This window comes from Chironomus tepperi, unplaced genomic scaffold, assembly GCF_022539635.2.
Source record: "Chironomus tepperi strain 1889 unplaced genomic scaffold, CSIRO-AGI_Ctep_v1 contig_48, whole genome shotgun sequence".
NCBI lineage: Eukaryota > Metazoa > Arthropoda > Insecta > Diptera > Chironomidae > Chironomus > Chironomus tepperi.
This window is the reverse complement of record NW_027226170.1, coordinates 816615-839333: the sequence shown is the minus strand read 5'-3', so window position 1 is coordinate 839333 and position 22719 is coordinate 816615. Positions and strand designations below refer to the sequence as shown.

The window sequence follows — 22719 nt, the reverse complement described above, 5'->3', positions numbered from 1 at the left end:
TATTTGGATTCTTATTCTCTCTCGTACGTATGGCAGGCATAATAGCAGATATCAGCATGAGAAAACAAAACAGCAAAAAAAGAATGAGAAAGAGAGCAGCAAATGTACGAGTGAGGGGGTTGAATTAGCCCGGGGGAACTACAAATATGGTATACTCTAATCATGCAATGATTTTTACTATAGCGTTGTTTGTTTGATGCCATTTTAAAGGAAGAGATTCAAGTGATGACAATTTAAAGGAATTGTCAACGAAAGTTGTTATTTATGGTCGTAAAATTGATTTTTGAATTGTCAAAATTTGTTTAAGCTTTTAACGGTTGAAATTTGTTCAAATTTTTAACAGTCAAAATGTATTACAACTTGTAACGGTCAAAATTTGTTTGAACTTTCAACGGTCAAAATTTGTTTAAACTTTTAACGGTCAAAATTTGTTTAAACTTTTAACGATCAAAATTTGTTCAAATTTTTAACGGTCAAAATTTGTTTAAACTTTTAACGGTCAAAATCCCTATTTAAAATTCAAACGTACAAAATACATTTAAATTGCAATTTAAAGAAAACGAATTTCAGACACAAAAGCCAACAAAACCGAAACACGGAGCGAATGTGAAACTCATAATCAAGTTAAACGGAGGATTTTAGTCTATACGAGGTTTCATTGCATTCAATGTAGCGCATTTCTAATCCTTTAGGATTATTATTGTATTAAAATGGCACGTGATCTGGGATTAGTTGTAAGTCAAACCTTACCTTTTCATTCCGTTCCTTGATATAATTTGAATTTTAAAATTTTCTTGCTCATAAATTGCGTTTAATTAAATTAAAGTTTTAGCATAAAGTTCAATCTTCATCTAAACATATAAGACATGTGTACAGACGTATTAAGGGCAAGTTTAGTTCCCTCAATCCCATTCTTAGTTAATAATAAATACATATATGTAGATTCTTATGCATAATGGATAAAAATTACACAATAGTTACACATTACATGAATAAATTTTTTTTCATCGCTTCTCTTACTTCTTATTTCGCATTCAAAACGCTCATTTTCCCCGCACTCCTTGCTCATTTTCACGTGTATAATATGTTAAGCTTTTATACTACAAATGAGTTGAATTCTTTGGTCTAAACTTGACATATACACATCAAAATGGTTTTTAGAGTGTTCTTACTATATACATATATGCAGGAGTATATAACGACATAAAAAAAGGTTTCTTGCATGACTTATGTAATGAGTTTTTATGTACATACATATGCCTCGCTTTTTTCCTCGAAACAAAAAATATAAGTCTCAAATAATATAGGCAAAAAGGAAGAAGAGTTAAGCTTTTGCGTCTATATTTGCAGAGCTTCATGGCAATTTCAGGACTAGAAATTAAAATCTTTCTTTCATATCAGAGTTGGCATGGTGACTTGTGATGAAAATAGCATCAATTCATGTAGGTTTCCTTTAATATTCAGTTATTGGTTTTTCTGTGAAAATTATAAATATCCGAATAATAAAAATTGGTTAATCGATTTAAAATCTGGGATCGAGTGGGTGTGACTCATGGCTTCGGCTTTACAATATTGCAACATTGTGAAATGGTCACGACAGAAATTACAGAATAGAATTCTAACGGATGAATATAATTTGAAATTAAACGGTTTTGAAAAATTTGAAATTCAAAAATTTGAAACTTCTAACGGTAAAAAATTTGAATTTTTAGCGGTTTTCAAAAATTTAAATTATTTAACGGGTTTATTAAATTTGAATTTTAAACGATTTTCAAAAATTTGAATTTTAAACGGATTTGAGAATTTGAATTTTAAAAGGTTTTAAAAAATTTCAATTTTTTAACGGGTTAAAAATTTTGAAATTTTAAACGGATTTATAAAATTTGAATCTTTTGACAAATTTTAGAATTTAAAGCAGTCAATCAAACTAATTGCCACTAAGTAGTCAAGGTGATTGGGTTCCTTGATAAATATTCTTCCAGTTCCAGATTCTCAAATATCACAAATCCTTTGAAAACCTTAATTAATATAATTGACTCTTATTTTAATTAAACTTTCCATTCAAAGTCTTAAAAAAAGTCAATTTTAGTAAAAAGTCACAAAAGGAACCACACGAAGGACTTCTTGGAAGAGTAGAGAAAAGTCAACTGCCTTATTTACTTAAGTAGCAATTCCTTTCCTTCAGGAAATTTAATTTTCAAAAATAAAGTCTATAAATTTACATAAAATCATAGGTGGTAAATTACACAATTCCTACATTAAAGTATGTCCCAATGATAACAAAAATCACATAATTGACCACATCACAGCAGATACAATAAATCGTTAAATTCCATTAATGTATATAACGATACTTTAATAAATTATGTACAAATTTTGTAATGCTGGCAATCAATAACGGAAACCAAAAATAGTATTTAATTGCTTAATTTATTAGGATTATACAGTACTCATTATGAATGATGTTCATTTCCGACAGACTCATTTTTTTTGGATGGGGTAGGTATTAAAAATTTTTTTCCAACATCAAACAAGTTTTATTGCACGATACTTTTTTGACTTTATTGGCCGTTGCTAGGATTTATACACAAAAAAAGTTTTTTTTTTCCAAAAAGTATAATTTGACCGCTACTTTTAAAGCTTATTTTGTGGCTGTTTGAGACTCTTTTAAGAGTGCTATACAAGCAACACGACATGGTTGATATGGGAAACTGCCAAGTGCCGCAAAAATAAAAAATTTGTCATCACGTTGCTTCAACGTGACAATGGTCACAATCCATAAGGATAATCTAAGAAAATGTGACACCAGAGTCTAGTTTGGACGCAAGATATGATTTCTATAGAATTTTTATTCGTTTTTTAAAAATTACATGATGGAACTGGAATCGTATGGAAAAATGATTTAAAGGAATGTGCGTATGTCCGTGAGAATTGTGCGAATCCTTGCCATATCAACATCACTCTTGAAAGTGATTGAGAAGGTCGATCTCTGGTGGGAATCGAACCCATGTACTCAACAAAAGACTGATACAGATGTCTAATCGGCTGCCTAACCATTGAGCCATGAAAGCCTTCCTGAGTGGACATGCAACTAGTTAAAGAGTAGTCATTTACTAGCCCATCACTTACAATTGTCATTGTAACTTGACTAAGGCACGACTAATGGCATATTTGGATGTACAGTATACATATCAGTTGCCTTTTTGGATGGTAAGAGATCACGCGATAGACCAAAGAACTTATGGAAAGAAGCTGTCGATAGAGATAGTATCACACTTGGAATTGGTAATTGGCAAGCGGTAGCCAGCGATAGAGTCACCTTCAGGCGCCGACTGAGAGAGGCCAAGGACCACACTTGATCTGTACGACCATCAAAGTAAGTAAGTAAGTCCACATGTCTACTTAATATCAAATTAGGCATTACCGTTACCCTCGCATTGACAGACTTGCCTATATATTGCTCGATACCTCTATTCCACTATGCTCAGACACCACAGTATGTAAAATACATAGTATTCTACTCAAATATGGATATTCCGATCAGAGTAGCACAAATATTACACAAATTGCATACAATTTATTTTTCTAAATGCGGGTTTGATTCCTATCGACTTCGACTTGGTTTATTAAATGCCATTTCGAGGAATCAATATGAAGTATTGTAATCCAATTCTTACAAGATTTCAAATCCCACAGCAAACTTGACATTTCAACCTACAATTTTTTTTTTATATATTACAAATAAACATTTCTGCGAATTTGTTGATCTACAAGCCACATTTCCATAAAGATTCATGCCTCATATTACTTAAGTATTTGTTCATAACAAATAATAATTTTCCGAGAATAACTTCTTGTACTTAAAACATCACAAATATGTGATTCTTGTCAAAAAATCCAATATTACTTATAACTTTCTATTTCAACCCATTGAAGGACAATCCTGAGTGTGGACGTTTAGAATTTGAGTATTTCGGCATTAAATTGTCGAAAGGATCGAACATGTTTCAAGCATTCGAACATAAACTTATTTTAAAATGAAAATATACGTTACAAAGAAAAGTGAAGATAACGATCAGAAAAAATTTGAATTTTTTGAAAAAAAAAAAATAACGGTAATATTTGAGTAGGCCGCTCTCTGGACCAACCCTGATGATCCATCTTGAATGTAACACAATAACTGCTTATTGAAATGTAAAGAAAAATAATTTTTTTTTTGCGTATCAAAAGAAGAGACACAAAAGATAAAGTCAGTAGCAGCGGCAATGTCAAACAATTTTTTTAAGTCTATCTATTCACAAGATATATACATTTTAATGTGATTTAAATGTCGCATGCCCTGACATATGCATATTATGTATGTTTTAATTTATTATATATACTTTCAGTATATCCAACACATAATACAGTAAAAATAATATATGTGATATGTATAAGTAAAGAATAGGCGTAGGAGATGTCATGAGACGAGTGAAATTAATTTAAATTTTCCACAAAGTTGAATAATCGACAACATTTAATTTGCGGAATTTGATGGCGAATAATGTTAGACAAAAAGAAAGAAAGAATGAATGCAAAAGAGTAGGAAAGAGACAGGAAATGAATATAACATAAAAAAGAATTGAGCGAGAATTTATACTATATGTGAGAGAATTTTTTTTGTATTATGGATATATGGCAAAAAATTTGCATAATGTTTGTACACATAACCAAGCGAAGAGATTCAGAGTGAACGTAATAGGTGCTTTAGTTGTTTTTGGTGCAAATTTTTAGCAATAAGCAATAAGAGAGGTCTGGCAGATTGGATTAATAAGATAGTAGATATTTGCGGGAAATTAGGAAGTTGTAGCTTAGCGATAATATAATAAGTCCGTGGTTTCATCAAGAATTTAAATTACATTAGTCAGTAATTGATAAATTTCAAAATTAAAATTGTTCAAAAATAACGGTCAAAATATTTTTGAAAATTTAACGGTCAAAAGGTTTTTGAAAATTAACGGGATACTTTTTCCAAGTGTTTTTCTTTACAGATTTTGAAAACCATTAATTAAAGCATTTAGTCATGATTTTAAACTATCAAACTAATTGACACCGAGCAAATGCTTCAAATCCAACTCTTTGTAATGCTTAGTCAGCAATGCAATTCTTCAAAATGTATTTGGGAGCGACGATAATACGCTAAAAATCTTTACTTAGGAGGAGCAATCAATTGGTGACTGAACGGCGGCTTCAGATGCCAAGAATTCTAGAAGACAAGAAATATGCTCTTAATAGCAGAGTAAGCTAAGAGCAAAGCTCACAAACATGCTTATCTAGAATGTTTAAGACGACCAAGATCTCGAGATCATGCTCTTTGCCTGTTAGAGATACAAATCAGCCTGACTAACTAAATTATAATAGACTCCACGATTTTTCAGTCTTAAAACTACAAATTTGGTTACATTAATCAATCAACCTGATCATTACAGCTATGTCTTCACACATTTCAATTAAAAAAGACTCATTAATGCTAAAAACCATTGATTAATTTAAATTTTCATTTCCCTTCAGCACTTTTTTGTGATTACAGCATTCAAATTAAATATCCCAGAGACCAAAATACCCGTAAAAACCAACTCAAACGGATTTGTAATGAAATTATCTTTTTGTATGTTTAAATTCAACAATATTTACAATTTTAAGCCAGAAACAGAAATGCACTTTCGTCACACATTTAAGAGCCAATGATCATTTGCAGCTACTAACTCGTTTGGTTATGCCTTTTGTTTTTTTGCATTGCATTGCACATTTTCAATATGTGTAGGAATGAACGATAGAGGTTTATTGTAAGTAGATAAAATAGATGAAAAGAACGAAATAAGAATTGGCATGAAATAGGAAGAATGCCAGGCCAATGCATTAGTTCCACTGAAATATTCGTCGAATTTTCAATCCCCAATGTGTATAGATTCCATATCATGTTATTATGTACGTTTACATGAATGTAACTACAGACTGCATATATGTGATATTGAATGGTACAGTATACAAAAAAAAAGGTAAAGTAAGAGTGAGATGGAAGTTAAGTGGCTTGATGTAAGTAGGAAAATATACATGTATAAATATTGTGGTAGTATTTTCAAGTGCAGGTTAAGTGTATGATAATAATCAAATTCACAAGATGACAACATACATCTAAATCGAGTCAAATATGTTACTTGAGTTTTCACTTTTTATCATAACATAGGAGCTATATATATGCTATATACACCGTGATACATACCTGGAAAAGCTTTTGATTTATTTTCGCATTCGAAGGCACCTCAACGTTGTATGTTTTCTGGTCAAATTCGGGTGAATTATCATTCACATCTTCAACTTTGATTACCACTCGAGTTGTTGATGAGAGTTGTGGCTCACCATCGTCCATTATCATGACCTAGAAAATAACAGCAAAAAAAAAAGAAAATAAGGTGTATAAGCATTTGTATATGCGATGATGTGACATGAGTGAGAGAGGAAAAGTCAATGAAGATGAAAGGTAAGTGTCTTTTCATTCGAGTGATTATATGTATAGCTACACTCATCGTAGGAGTCATTGATGATGATGATGATGAGATTAAACTTAATGAGTGTATAAAAATATGTGATTTATTTACATGGTCATGTGGACAATAGGGGTTTCCGAATTTGATTACTTCCATAGAAGTATTTCATTGATCTACCTACAGCATCTAGTGATCAATAATTTTTGTAAAATGTTCTTCACTTACTTACATATTCCTTTCACATTTTCAAATCAATTTTATGTTACTTTCTGATACTTTTCAACCTTGACAAATCTTCAGAGAAATTTGTGAATGATTTTCATATCTGAACCTTTGGTAGCCCGATCAGCACAGCGTGTTCACTCAGAATATCACTAAGTCGCCAAATCATCGATAAGACACGAAGTTGTCCGAATGACACCATGACGACGGATTTCGTAAATTGCGATTGTGCTGCTCGGAAAGGCTTTCGTTCTCGTTTTCGAATTGACATTTTTCATGCTAAACCGATAAAATCAACTTAAAATTTCCTTATAATATTACATAAATTCGATATATGTAGAATTTATTACATTGAACTTCATGAGTTTAACTCTCTAGTGACAATGAAAACCTGTTACAGTCAACAACTCAATGTATTTTACTTACTTTGTCATATATTTTGATAACAGGATATATTTTGTTGTTCAGTAATAATTGAGAACAGTAAATTTCGCTAAACTTTATTTGGTTGTAACTTATTGTCTGTCAACTGAGTGTGTCAATCATACAGCAGAAACAGAAGAAATAAGTTAAAAACTTTCAAATTTTAAATTATTTTGTCAAACTTTCACTAAATTTTGTATTTCTCACGAGATTTTAATTAATACCATGTAAATTCATCAGTTGCAAAAACTTATTGATAAGTTATTGTTAGAATAACTTAATTAAACTAACTTATTTTCAATAAATAATCCTAATCAATCAGAATTTCACAATTTTGTTTGTAATTTTCAGAACCTTACAATTGTTATCGTTTTGAAAACCATACAATTTGAAATTCAAAATCTAAAAATACGTTATATAACAAATGTGAACATGAAGCTGTAGGTTGACTGTATTGCACTTTTATAGTTTGTCTAGCAAATTGGCAATTAGTAACCAATTATAAAGTCAATTTCATATACCATATAAGGTAGGCCATGATTCACAATTGATCTGTAAGGCCAACGAAGTGAGAAAGTAACGAAATTTGTATACAAAATTATGAATGTTACGATTGCTTTGACAAATTGTCTCAAAGCCCATGAAAATATTTGGATAACGAAACTTTGAAGCTCAATTCGCAAAAATTAAATAACATTTGACAAGAATTCAAATAACAAAAGTTTCTCAAGGATATACAAGCTCGATATTCATCCTATGCATATGATTATACAAGAATGAAACTGAATACATTCAATCTTTTTCGTTTTTCTTGCCTTTTTTTAATACAAAAGAAAGAAGAAATAACAATATTATTATGTTTCGCATAATTTCGGATATCCACTATGAGTTTCTTATTTTTATCCACATTAAGGCATCCTTTTTCAGATTGCGGAGGAGCACGAGATGAAAAAAATATCAACTTTCATATTTAGTCTCCGAGATTGCGGAATCTCTAATCAAATGACTAACTACAAATTTCCTATGGCTCGACTCTGCGAAAAATGAGCAAAATGAACTCATACTGTTTTTGGACACCTCATGTGGGCTTATTTTGTTACAAATTGAGGTATACATTTTCGGTGCGTAGATTCAATGCGAAAAAGTATCCTCAATTTTATCACTCACAAATTCTCTTTTTTTTTCGGTGTAATTAATCTCTTCATCATCATTATTATCATTTTTATGTAAACTTTACTGTTTTTTTCCTTCCGTATCAAATTTCTCACCTCTAGTATATGCTCCGGTTGATTCTCTCGATCTAAACGTCGGGAGGTTGTTGTAATCAGACCTGTTGTAAATTATGATATTAATGTAAAGGTTTTTAGGTCATAAAACAAATCTTGTTTAAAATAATTAATATATTTAATGAATAAGGCACATTTTTGGACTAGATAATGATGTTATTAATCGTAATTAATGAAAAACTGGTCCCTGATGTCCAATAAAACTCTTAACGTACATTTTGAATTCAAATTGCTCTTTTGAGCAATGAATAAAATTTAACGACTTTCTAAATTTCAAAATTGAACTTTTAAAACTGATTTTTAGAACAAAAATCAATTTTTCAAGATTTTAAGCATCTAGCTCGTTCTTAGACGGAGAAAATTAATTTTCCAAGCCTTTTCAAAGCCTTTAAAGCTCTCAGTAATTTAGCTATTCCTGTGTCAGGGGTAATTAATCAAGCAAAGTGAATTTATAACCATATTTATCTTCCAAAAATGCGCTTTCAAAGGAAAAACTGAAATAAAAATTGAAATAACCAAAAAAAAAGTAAGTAATGAGAAGGTAAGGAAAGCAGAAACAGGAAAAAGGTAAAATATTAATAATTCGCGTAGGAATAATTTAATGGTAGGCAAAGCTCAGAGTAAGCGAAAAAAAGGGAAACATAAATGTATAGTTACGGTAGCTAACGTTGCTAATACGAACGAATAAAAAAAGATAAAAAAATAATAAGAAGAATTGTGGAGGACGATAGAAGCGTCAGTAAAGACTCATCTCGTCTCATTTACCTGTTGTTGTATTAATGGCAAAGAAGCCCTCGGGATTGCCTGATATTAGTTTATATGAAATTTTTTGATCCACATCTATATCGTCATCTGTAGCCTCAAGTTGAATTATTTTCGTACCAGCCGGACTATTTTCTAGCACGGATGGATAGTAAACAGGTTGTTCCGTCAAGGGTACATTGTCGTTCTCATTTTCAATTTTTATATAGACCTGGAAATAAAGAGTAAAAGAAGTGCCAAGAATATTATTTTTCCATCATTATTTTCATTGTTATTTAGATTCTTTCTCCTGTATGTAAAACAACATGCATATACACGAGAGACATGTGACACATGACACACATATTGAATTTATTAAAGAAAAATATAAAAAATAATAAAAAAAATTAAAGTGAATAGGAAGAAGAAGTCAAGAAGAAATGCCAACGGCAGCAGAATATAATTGAACAAGGCGGGGAGGGGAAAGGAGGCAGAGACGATGAGAATAAAAAAAAATCGCAAAATAAACATTAATAAACTTTAATTGAATCAATAAATATGATAAATTATGTTAATATTAATTCAATTTAAATACGAATTGGATGGATGACCTTTGTATCAGAAAATTGAACTATATACTTGCTCTAATATAGCTTTTTGTTGTTATTTATGGCGCTCTTTCTCTTTCGTATTCAGATATTTATTATTATTTTTATTTGTCGTAATATTAAGGCACTTTATTCATTAATAACAGCATATACTGTCTATAGAATAAAAGAAACTCTGGAGATCTGGGTGTGTTTTATTCGATGACTTTATGGTAAAAATGCACTTTTGTGAAACGGTAAATATAATACACAAAAGTTTTGTATACATTACTCATGTTATTGTTGTAAAATTCTTTGGTTATGACATAATGTGCCACAGTTTTATACTGTTGTATAATAAATAATGTTTATTAATTATAACAGTTCTGTCCAAACTGCTGACCATAGTATATAATGGTGGTGAGATCTACATTAAACAATGCTGTCATGACGTGAATGCTTTAGAAATGTTTTAATCATTTTATTTTGCATCACAAAACTTTAACGAGTTTTTTAAATTTGAATAATTTGAAAATTTACATGATGAAAATGGAACGAACATTTTAAATTTGAATGATTTGCAACTTTTAAATCATTTTTTTCCTTCACAAACTCTTTGATTTGAACTCTTTTTAATCATTTTTACATCACAAAAATTTAACGACTTTTTTAAATTTGAATGAATTATGCAAGCAATTATAAGGTTTTAAAAGAATTCATACAGTTCTGGTGTAAAATATAAAATTAAGCAATAAAAATGTTGATTGCCATTAAAATGAAGCAATTAAAATAGGAATGAGTAATTAAATGAATCGATAAATTTTTTCGTATCGAATAATTGACGAACATAAAAATTAAGGAACTAAATTAAGAAACTCTTAAAGGCAGCAATAATTTCCGCTGACACATTATAAAAATTTTCATCTAAATCGTATTCTTTAATGGATCTTACTGGGAATCATTTAGTTAATTTACAGGTCACCAGAAGATTTTAAATCATAGCTTCATATCACCCAAGAGTATCGTTTCAAAGAATTTTCCAAACCGTATTTTACTTCTGCTCATAATAAATTCAATTGAAATTTGTGAAGTACTTTATCTTAAAGTACAGTTTAATAAACCGTTTCTTGCACATTATTTGGCAGGAAAGCATAAATCTGACTGATTAAATTATGTTGAGAAAATGCCAACTGTCATATAATATTCAAATTATATTTGCAACTAGAGACAGTTGATTTTCCCCTTTTATAGTTGTTGACCCCTTCAAAAAATCATTTTAGTTTGTTTTTAAACTCCGAAGAATAAACATCATCTTTATTTAAATCCGTGGAGGAAGTTCTTAAATTTAATTTATAGATAAACAAGCATTGTTGTTCTATTTCCTTAATAAATTAGCCGACTACGCTAATATAAAATAATTTAATTTAATTTTTCATTAAAATGCTAAATGTCAATTTTATTCTAAATCAAAATAGCCAATTATACGCGACTATATCACAATCCTACACTGATTCCGAACCAAATTAAATTCCTAAATTAATTTTTATTATTGTTCATCAGTGAGTGACTGTCAAAAAATTGAGAAAATAATCCAATCCAGTTATTCATATTCAAAACAACAATATTTGCTTATCAAAAAAAAAAAGAAAAAAATTCAATTTGATTTGATTATCTGAATTTATTTTGATGTGGGCAGAACGAATTTTCCCTAAAGTAAATAAGAGGAGAAGAAATGTGAAAAATTCAAGGGTCAAAAAGGCTGTGAGAATTCGATAAAAAAAAATGTTCATAAACAAATAATGTAAACGACATTTTTATATTTGTGGTACACAATAAGCAACTTGAATATGATTCTACTGTGGTTGAATAGAATTCGAGTACGGCAATGTGATTGCTTTTACTATTATCATGCAAAAGACCAAATAAAATTTTGTATTTATTTACCGCAAATTCAAAGTCTATAACATGAAGTACTTTATTGTTTGCTTTTGACTCAGTCATTCTTTTTTGGGAAATTTTCAAACTAATTTGTATAGGAATTTTGACTTTATTGATGGTAATAATGAATTCTCTAAAGTCTAACATTCTTCAAAGTTAGGGTGTGCTAATAGAAAGTCTATTGAAGATCTTCTATAGCACTTGGAAGTTTTATGTTGTCTCATAAAACATTTAATTTCCATTTGCTGAGATTTAATAGCTGAATCGAGATTTATAGACATTTTTATATAGAAAAGTTGCATTTCTGATCTAACCTAACCTCAACTAGCCACATGGAGACGTATTCATTTGTGTTGCTCGGGACTGGCTCGGCCAATTGAAATTTGATCTAACCTAACCTCAACTAGCCACATGGAACTTTCTTCAATAGTGTTACTCGGGACTGGCTCGGCCATCAAACCCTTGCTAAACAATTGCATGAATGATCAGATTCTCGTTAATTTCCAAACAATTTTCTAATTTTCTCAATTTTATTGTTTTTCTTTGTTCAAATATTTAATTAGAAATCGTGCAGAGCTATTAGCTCACCCGGTCATATGAACCACCTCAAAGTAATAAAATACCTACAAAATAATTTCAGATCAAATAAATTTTATTGAGCTTAATATCCAACGAAAATGCTTCCCCAAAAAAAAAAATGCTTAACTTGTAATACCTAACAAAGCATTAGAATTGATTAATCATCCAATTAAAGAACCAAAACATGTCGGAACAATAAGCCCTTCTTTTGTACTGCTTTAGCATGATACATGATGAATAATGTACTTCCTACAACAAATTATATGTGTCGCTTAAATTTCATGGAATATACAAGCATAAATAAGAATCGAGAGGGAAAAAAAATTAGGAAGTGTTTGTTGATTAATTACTCATTTATGAGGGCATTGACATTTGAATGAATTTACCAAATTATAATAAAGGCATACCGACCGCAAAAATTGACACACAGAATTGAAATGCTCTCAAAATTCTCTAATTGAAAATATTTCTGTTGACTTCTTCAAAAATCAAATTAAAATATTTTTACGCAATCATTCTTGGAAAGAGCTTCACAGACATAGTTGGAGAGGAAAACATATTTGCTCAATAAGAAACAATTCAATGTTCATTTATTGCTGATTGCCCTTTCTATTTGAATTGCTTTTCAATGAACTTTATTAAAATTTAAAATTCTTTCTCTCTTATTTTTAATATTTTTTTTCATTTCTTCTCATTCTTCTGTAAAAACTTTACTGGGAGTGACTTTCGATTCAATATGAATGGAAAATAAGTTGTCAACAGAGAAACTAGTTATAAAGTTTTAGTATTCGATGAGATGAAGCGTTCTTATTTATGATAATTATGAGTAACTTTGTAACAAGTTTGAATTTTATTGAGATGCTTTGATTCTGTTAGAATTATGCTTTGATTCTGTTTTTGATATTGATATTTCAAAGCTTTTTGATTATGCTTGATTTTGATTTTTAATTCAAATTAACAAAGGTCAAAGTAATCCATGCAATTCGTTCCGATTCGCTAATAAACCGATTAAAAATTGAATTGAATGTTTTCTGCTTGCACTTGTGAAGTATAAACATTTCATACAAATTTCAATCGGTTCTTAGCGAATTGTGGCGAATTCAATTTCCTTCGACCTCTGTAATTTAGCACAAATTATAACAGTTTTAGCAATAAATTTTGAATTTTAGCAGAAATTTTACTGTAAATTATAACAGTTTTAGCGAATGTTTTTGAATTTTAGCGTAAAAGTAACTGCAAATTAGCCCAAATTATAACGGTTTTTGAGATGTAAAATTCAATTTTACAGACAAAATAGCAATAAAATCTCTTTAAATTCAGCAATCTCTGCATATGTAGCATAAATTCATAAAATCTAATCAAATATTTACAACGACATTTCAATATGAATTCTAAGATGATCAGAAAATTGCTGTTTACCAGCATCCAATAAACTTTCGATTTCCATAAATATTCGGTAAGCAAAGTTTTGAAAGAAAAGCAATATAACCGAAATTACCAATTTTGTTGATATCTCTAGATCTAGGCAACCTGCCAATCAGAGTAAACAACAAACCGCATCATCCACAATATGAAAAAAAATGTGCTAAAAATGCAATTTTTGTAAATAATTCAATATGGCAAAAACTTTTACTTCTTTCTTGTTCCTCCTTATTCACTATTCCAATTGATTCTCATTCTTTTCTGTTGCTTTGAATGAATACATCCACAAAATATGCTCTGTCTTTTCCCTCACGCCTTAACTTTTTAGCCACCAAATGACTTTTTATGACAGGGTCGCGTACACCAAAAAATTGCTTGCGAAAGAGAAGAGAAGCTGGAAAAAACTTTCCTTGTCTCAGCACAGAGCGAACATAAATTGAATAAATCATAATTCTTTCAATTTTTGACATAAAAAAAATGTTGTTCTTCTACTGCCATTATTTCTTCTCTTTTTATTACATCTCCTTTCTTGGGGTTTCCCTTCCGTTTTAATATAATATTGAATTTAATGATATAAGAAGTAAACAGATAAATAAGAGAAGCATCGTTGGGATAGAAGCTTTCAGGTCGATCTAAGAACTGTAAATCTGTCAAAGCAATGCATAAACATAGCACTAAAAAGTCTATGGAGTTCCATCAGTGCTAAAAATATGACTTGAAATAGCAAACAAGTGAAAAGGTCAACAGATGAATGCTAGAGCGCAGACTACTGACAGATGTTAATAAAGATTGAAGTTCAAAGACAATAAAATTGTTTTTTAGCCTATTTCAAGGCTATTGTAAGCAATGTGTTGTCCTACACATGTTTTTGCAATGTATTGCGAATTCCTGTTATATTGGCAACATTATAATATTGGCTTCTGGTGGGAATTGAACCCACGCACTTACAAATTAATGAAATAAATAAACGGACAGTCTGTTGCCTAGCCGCTCGGACACAGAAGCCTTACTATTATACTTGCAGAATTGCGTATACTTCAAACAGACAATAACCATGTCTGACATGTCCAAATGACATAGCATCATGTCTGTTCGAGTACATAAATTGACCCCCAGATTCCATTCTACGAAATATCAGCACTAACTCAATTTTTGGCGCAGAAAAAATATTCATAACATTGACAATGCATCAGCATGTGGGCCAAATTTCCGAGAATGCATTCATCCATGCAACAAACTAAGCAAGCCATCCAAAATGATTTCAAAAGCTCAAACTCACAAAACAAATAATATAAAGGCAAACTTTTTTCACTTCAGCATCCCCAATCTTTCTATTTTTCATTTTCAAAAGAAAGCAAGCCGGGGAAAATTGCCGAGAGGAGTTAGTGCTGTGGTGGAGGTTTGAAAATTTCGAATTAGTAGTATAAGGTATGGAGGCAAAAGAGACACATTAAATGAAAATATTTTCATTTTTCAATGTGAACGGGCACAGCAAAAATAAGGATTCAGAGGTGGTAGTGGGGGTAAGGGGGAGGGGGGAGAAATCCCACAACATAAAATATTTTGAGCATCAAAAGCAGCATTAGTATATAAAGCATGTACATACCTCACAGCAAGAATGTAATGGAACAATGCCATGATCCTGTGCACAAACTGTTAACCAATAATGTGATTTAACCTCAGCATCAAACTTTACCATGCTTCGGATATTTCCTGTATTTGTTTTTTTTTGGGGATGAGAATAAAAAAAAAATATGTTTAAAATGTTAATTAAATCAGCATGAATCAATTTAAACGTTAAATAATTTTAATTGCTCATTTATTTCCCTCCTCGTCGTCTCGTCTTTCATTCCTTCCTTCTTACTTTATTTTTTATATATTTTTTTTATTCGTCTGCACAGAGGAGTACACACAGTAAGGATATAAATTAATAAGTATCAAAAAAAATTGAGGCAAAAATCATCAGATGCCAACGTACAAAACGAAGCGAGAATGGAGGAAGGAAGCAAGTGAAGGGAAAATATTTTTATGGTTCAATTGGTTTTTTGAAAATTACCTTCATTATCGATAGCGAAAAGCCCGAGACCGTCTCCTTTGATTGTTGAATATGAGACACGTGAATCAGGTCCCGGAATATCAATGTCTTTTGCAATGACTTTCATGACTTGTGTGCCTGGATTTTGATTTTCTTTTAATGATCCCATTAGTACAAATTCTTCAAATTGCGGAGCAAAGCGATTCTCGTTGACATCAATCACTTCCACAATAAGTGATGCTGAAAATAATTTAAATGAAATGGATATATTGCATCGAAAGAAAAGGTAGGAAATAAAATGAATGTATGGGTAATTTTATGGGTAATTAAACTAATGTAATTTTCATATAAACTATACATTACGTGCAATTCTCTTTTTTTTTTATTCATGGAGTGCTATTAATTAAATTTTACGTAATGTCTATGTAGGCGGAAGGTCAGTTTGACACTTTTAATTCAATCATTGCTTTAAACTTATCACGTGAAATTTGACAAAACTTTTGAACTTTTTTTTTGTAACGGAAATTTTAAATTTAAATTTATCTTTATAGTGAAAATTTCAAGTTCAAAAATTTTTGAATTTTTTTGTAACGGAAATTTTCAATCCAAATTTTTCTTCAAGTTGGAAATTTCAAGTTCAAAATTTGTTGAATTTTGTCTTAACGGAAATTTTTAATTCAAATTTTGCTTAATTTTTAAAATTTTAAGTTTAAATTTTTTGAATTTTGTCTTAACGGAAATTTTAAATTCATATTTTTCTTCATGGTGAATATTTCAAGTTCAAAATCATTTGAATTTTTTCGTAACGGAAATTTTAAATTCAAACTTTTCTTCAGGGTGGATTTTTGAAGTTCAAAAATTTTTGAACTTTCTTAATAACGGAAAATTTAAATTCAAACTTTTCTTCAAGATGAAAATATAAAGTTAAAATTGATTTTGAATTTTTCATAACGGAAATAAGAGCCATGAATAAGTTCACAGACTAAATACTGATTAAATTTTAAACACTCAAAGCTTATTCGAACGGAATCAACTAACTGCTGATGGGAATAAACAATTTAACGTACATGAAAATGAAACTTACTTGAACTCGATAGTGATGGTAGTCCCTTATCGACTGCAACTATAACCAAACTATGTATTTGTCGTTCCTCAAAATCAAGCTGCTTTGCTGTACGAATTGTGCCCGTATATTTATCAATCTTAAAGAATCCCTCTCCACTTGCTCCAATTCCCTCGCCAAATGCATATAAAACTTCTCCATTATTTCCTTCATCTAAATCATTTGCCGTGACTGTCGCAACAACTGCGCCTATGGGAACATCTTCTCGTATACGAACATTATAGTCAGTCAAATGAAATTCTGGTATACAATCATTAAAGTCATCAATTTTAATTTGTATTAGTGCCTCGGATGAGAGCGATGGAAAATCACTATCAGTTGCGCCCTTGTCACCTCCATCCGTAGCTCGTACACGCAATTCATACAAATCTTGTTTTTCACGATCCAATGGTGCAGAAATTGACAGAACACCAGTTTCACGGTCGATTGTAAATTGTGATGTCTCGGTGACAAGACTGTATGTAACTTTACCATTTAATCCTTCATCTTTATCGATTGCATTGAAGCGAAAGATAATTGTGCCGTTGCGAGCATTCTCCGAAACATGTAAACTCGCAAGTGATTTCTCAAATATTGGATAACAGTCATTCTCATCTAATACGGTTATTGGTAGCAAACGCGAAACAGATTTTTGTGGCTTACCCAAATCATAAACTGTCACGTTCAATAGATATTCACTCTCCTTCTCACGATCCAAGAAGCCAATAACTTTCAATTCACCAGTTTCCAAATCAATTCTAAATAAAGAATCATTGTCACCATCGGATATGCCATAGCTATTTGGTTGATATTAGATGAGGAAAGAATGCAGAAAATGAACAGAAAAAGGAGAGAATGAGAAAAAAAAATTGAAAATTTCAATTTGCTATAAAAAAAAAAAAAGATACCGAATTGCTTGAGAAAAAATATTTGCTATTCATCTCATCTCATGTTACGGTTGCTTGGACTTGAAAGAAAATTTGTGGGTGTTTTTCTTCTTCTTCCTTTTTTTTCTTTCTTTTGCTGCAGCAATTTTCAGCAAACATCTCTATAAAATGTGAATTCGTTCGCCTCTTTTCTACACTAACTCATTCGCTCTTAGTTGAGAGAAAAAAGCATAGTAGTAAGGATTTTTGGTCATTTGTGGATGATGAAAGCGCATTTAGCACATTTAATTCAAAATTCAGCAAATAATGCTGAATTTAATAATTGAAAATTTGGTTAAAAAGTATTATTCACTGCCTTATCTAGTTTGTGTCTTCCCCCACAATTCATGAAATTCCTCATTTTGATCCAGTTAAGATTTCATCATAACTAAAAATTGCATTATTTTCGACTACGTACGTTATTTTACGTTAATCTAATACGTACGTAATTTTACATAAATCATATACGTACGTAAATTTTACTTAAGTCACATGCGCAAGTGAATTTTACGCAAGTCATTTACGTACGTAAATATTACGTAAGTCAATTACGTACGTGAATTTTACGTAAGTCAATTACATACGTAAAGTTTACGTAAGTCAATTACGTACGCAAAATTTACGTAAGTCAATTACGTACGCATAATTTACGTAATTTTACGTAAATCTTACGCAAGTAATTTACGTAACTCACATAACTACGTAATTTTACATAAGTTAAGCACGCATGTAATTTTATGTAAGTCATTTTCTTACTTAATTTTACGTGAATTACTCACATATGTAATTTTATGAAAGTCACATGCGTATTTTTACGTAAGTTTATACACGTACTTAAATTTACGTAAGTCGTATGCGTACGTAATTTTACGTAAGTCACTCACATACATAATTTTACGGAAGTCTTTTACGTACGTAATTTAACGTAAATAAAATCAAATTAGAAGAATTTTTAAGTAATAAATAGGAAGTCGGACAAAACGTGGATAAAATTGACTTTACCCATTTGAAAAATGCAACAAAAAGCGACGTTAGAGTTAAACCAATAACGAGATTTATACTAGTTTTTCTTCTATATGACTGTACACAAATAGTATTTGGTAATGTATTTTATAAAATAAATTGCAATTTTCACACATTCACATGTGTTTACTTATTTTTTTTTTTCTCATCAGCCACCAGAGTTCGTGAAGATCGAAAAAATCTTTGATTTTCCAAAATCATTTTTTTTTGTGATCTCAAAAAATCATGATTTTTTCGATCTTACGTAAATCATTACGTATGATTTTTTTACGTAACGAAGATCATTTTCAAAATGATCTTTTCTACGTAAAATCATTTTGTTTACAAATTATGTTAATGAACAACTATGCTCATTACTTAACATGATTAAACAAATCAAAAACTATCTATAGAAACACTATAGCATTTTTAGATGATTATTAAGTCATTTTGAATCTATTTACACTACTTTAAGTACTAAAATTAGCTGAATTTTCATTCAAAGTAATATGCTCTGGATCATATATTTAGTTACATTAAGCACCTAAAACCGTGTAAATAAATTCTAGATAGAGATTTCAGATGATTATCAAGTCATTTTAAATTGAATCAAACCTTTTTAAGCGATTAATTTAACTAAAAATATGATCCAGAGCATATCACTTTGAATGAAAATTCAGCTAATTTTAGTACTTAAAGTAGTGTAAATAGATTTAAAATGACTTGATAATCATCTAAAAATGCTGTAGAAACAAATCATGTTAAGTAATAATGTACTAATGAACATAGTTGTTCATTAACATAATTTGTAAACAAAATGATTTTACGTAGAAAAGATCATTTTGAAAATGATCTTCGTTACGTAAAAAAATCATACGTAATGATTTACGTAAGATCGAAAAAATCATGATTTTTTGAGATCACAAAAAAAAATGATTTTGGAAAACCAAAGATTTTTTCGATCTTCACGAACTCTGTCAGCCACTGTTGCTGATGCATCTATAAAAGTGTTGAGTGTTGAGTGTGAAAAGCAGAAGAGAGATGAGTGAAAAAAAAAAGAATTTAATTTTGATATAAAATTTAACCGCAAATTTTCACATCACCGTTCACACTACAGTCACTACTCAATGAATATATGCTTTTTTTTTTCAGTTCTGCAAAAATCCCAAATAATCATCATGATGATAATGATGATTATCACCATTAACAACGTACGTATATGCTTTGTATGTAGATACATGCAGTCATACACAAGGATACAAATAACCGATAGAAGAGATTGTGAGCAAATGAAAGCAAATAAATTTTCCAGTGAGCATATTTTTTTTTTTTGGTATGTGTCGATATTTACACTCTAGCACCATTAAAGCCGAGATCAGCATCTCGTGATTTTATCCATGCAATTGTTGTTCCCAATGGTACCGTTTCATTGACTTTTATCTCGGTGGGAAAATTGACAAATTCAGGCGAATGTATGTTTTCGCCATATCGACTAGGCATCATAACAAAATCATCATTTCCACTATTACGTTTTGGTGAATTATTCTTTTCTGATAATGCATGTACTTCAGTCCATCGACGTGCAACGTCTGTTGTTCTGCACTCAAAATTACCATGATAATTTTCATTACGTCTACTCGTACTGCTGTATGATGTTTGCAATAAATTAATTTGTATTCTTATTGTATCAGCAAAGTGTGTGCCATCCGTTGCTGTAACGTTCACCTCACGCTTGTCAACACCGACATCTTCTAGATCACATCCGAGTGAAATAAGGCCACTTGCTGAATCTAAATTAAAGCATCCATCCTCGTTGCCTGACACGATACGATAACTGATTAAATCGCCTGCATCAAAGTCAATTGCTGAGAGCTTTATCAGTTCTGAGCCGATTGGTAAATGACGTGGTATTTGACCTACACAATCTATACGCTCAAATTGCGGTCGATGATCATTTATGTTTCGCAATTTTATGTATAATTTCATTTCTGTTTGCCTATATATGTGGATGATGATGATAACAAAGCAAAATTGAAAAATCAAATCAGCATATTACGTGAATAATTAATTAAAAATTAAAAAGAGTTCAAACGTGGAGGTTAGCTTTTTTCGAATCAATGACTCTATTTACTCTTTTGAGTATATGCTAAGGATTGAAGGCAAAACAGTCTTTTGTGCGTGTGTAGAGCAGTGGTGGGCAACCTTTTATTTTATGTGGCGCACCTTGATGGTCAAGAGTAACACCGAAAGTTTCCTGGATTGTTTGGTAAGGACGCTAGAGTTCTCAATATCTCAAGTTGGCAGAAGTTATCGAAAGATGAAGCTGTCTACAAATGTTCTTTAAACGCGGCAATGGGCAATCGTGTGCCCCAGCCAAGGAAGTTAGGAAGTAAGTAACACCTTGATGGTTAGGATCAAACAGAACCGCTCATGGGTTCTTTTATATAATGCTTGAAGTGCCCCGCCTTATGTGCTTGAGTCACTGCGATTTAAATTTGTTGTACCACACCCTTTAGGCCTACACTTTATAGTGGATCCGAACTATTAACAGAAAACCAGGCGATAGAACCAGCTTTAGGCGACATCTGAGGGAGGCCATGGATTACAGTTGATCTGTACGGCCAGCAAAGTAAGTAAGTAGAACTACTTGCAAGCTCTGCACATTTCAAAGACACGAGTACGTCATAAGACCTGATGTACCCTGCAATGAACCTAGTTACAACTCGTTTGAGCAAGATTTCGTAAGGAAAGTCATTCAAATACTAGTATATCGTTGTATGCCTAGCAGTAGAGACACATTATGTGCCAAAAAAGACTTCAAAACTCCACCCTTAAATTATTAATGTTAAATGGAAAAAGAGCTTCGAAAATTTGACATGACCTGGGAATTGAACCCAGGACCATTGGAATGTAAGGCAAAGCTCTACTATTTAGGCCACTGGCTCCATTTCACCATGTGGTTCATTGTATTCCAAATCAGAGTTGGCAGGACTTCAATGTGGAGGCTCCTCCACTGGAGTCTGAAATCCAAAGATCACACAGGTTGTCCACCACTGGTGTTAAAGAACATCACAGATTGTTCAATTATGAATCGTATCCACTGATGTGAAGCATCTTTTGTGCATATCTAAATATGAAGTTTATATCGAAAAAAGCTCCCCCCACCCTTAATTATACATTTTCTATAAATATTTGAAAATTCAATTAAAAGTGGTTAAAAAAAAGAGTCATCGCACTTACCTCCTATATGGTATACCCCAATCACTTGCTCGTATTTGGAGCACATATTCTCTACGCATTGTCTCATAATCGAGTAATTTTGTCGTACGAACAGCACCCGAAAAATGGTCAATGTCGAATGGTAAGTCGCCACTCAAATTTAAATTAGCTGTGAATAGGATATGTACAGTATTAGTATATATCATATAAATAATATAAAGCAGGCGTGCGTGTATGGTAGAAGGAGATTGTGATTAATGGATAATTTATTAATATTTGTAATATCATAAACATAATAATGGAAATTAATGATTATTTACTTACCTATAGAATATGAAATGTATGCATTATCATTACTATCGGCATCAGTAGCCTTCACTTTTGCTACAATTGTACCAGCTGGCTCATTTTCATCAACCCATACTGTCATTGTTGGTGTCTCAAATACAGGATTCTCATCATTCCTATCCTCAATATTGATTTTTACTTTTGCTGACGATTGCTTTCTCGTTCCCGTATTACCTTGATCTATGGCTGATACTGTTAATGTATAAAAAGGCTTTTTTTCGGCATCTAGTATGGCATTTGTGTACAGCATCCCACTTTCAGGATTTATTTTAAATTCACCATTTTCATTTCCTCCGACTATATAAATAAGAACTTGTCCATTTTTGCCAGCATCACGATCGCTTACTGTGAATTTTTTCCGC

At 31.1% G+C, this 22719-nt stretch overlaps 1 protein-coding gene across 3 annotated transcripts in view; it reads right to left on the bottom strand.

The window, feature by feature from the left end:
- Window positions 1-22719, bottom strand: part of kug (FAT atypical cadherin kugelei) — a 150565-nt gene that overhangs the window by 83586 nt on the left and 44260 nt on the right. For all 3 annotated transcript variants that reach the window (XM_070652483.1, XM_070652485.1, XM_070652484.1), the window contains exons 4-12: window positions 22334-22702; window positions 22031-22178; window positions 20142-20786; window positions 16845-17659; window positions 15782-16000; window positions 15332-15438; window positions 9224-9431; window positions 8441-8502; window positions 6263-6418 (exon numbers count right to left, since the gene is read on the bottom strand). In XM_070652483.1, the coding sequence (XP_070508584.1) occupies window positions 6263-6418; window positions 8441-8502; window positions 9224-9431; window positions 15332-15438; window positions 15782-16000; window positions 16845-17659; window positions 20142-20786; window positions 22031-22178; window positions 22334-22702 (2729 nt within the window). The remainder of the gene's footprint in view (window positions 1-6262; window positions 6419-8440; window positions 8503-9223; window positions 9432-15331; window positions 15439-15781; window positions 16001-16844; window positions 17660-20141; window positions 20787-22030; window positions 22179-22333; window positions 22703-22719) is intronic.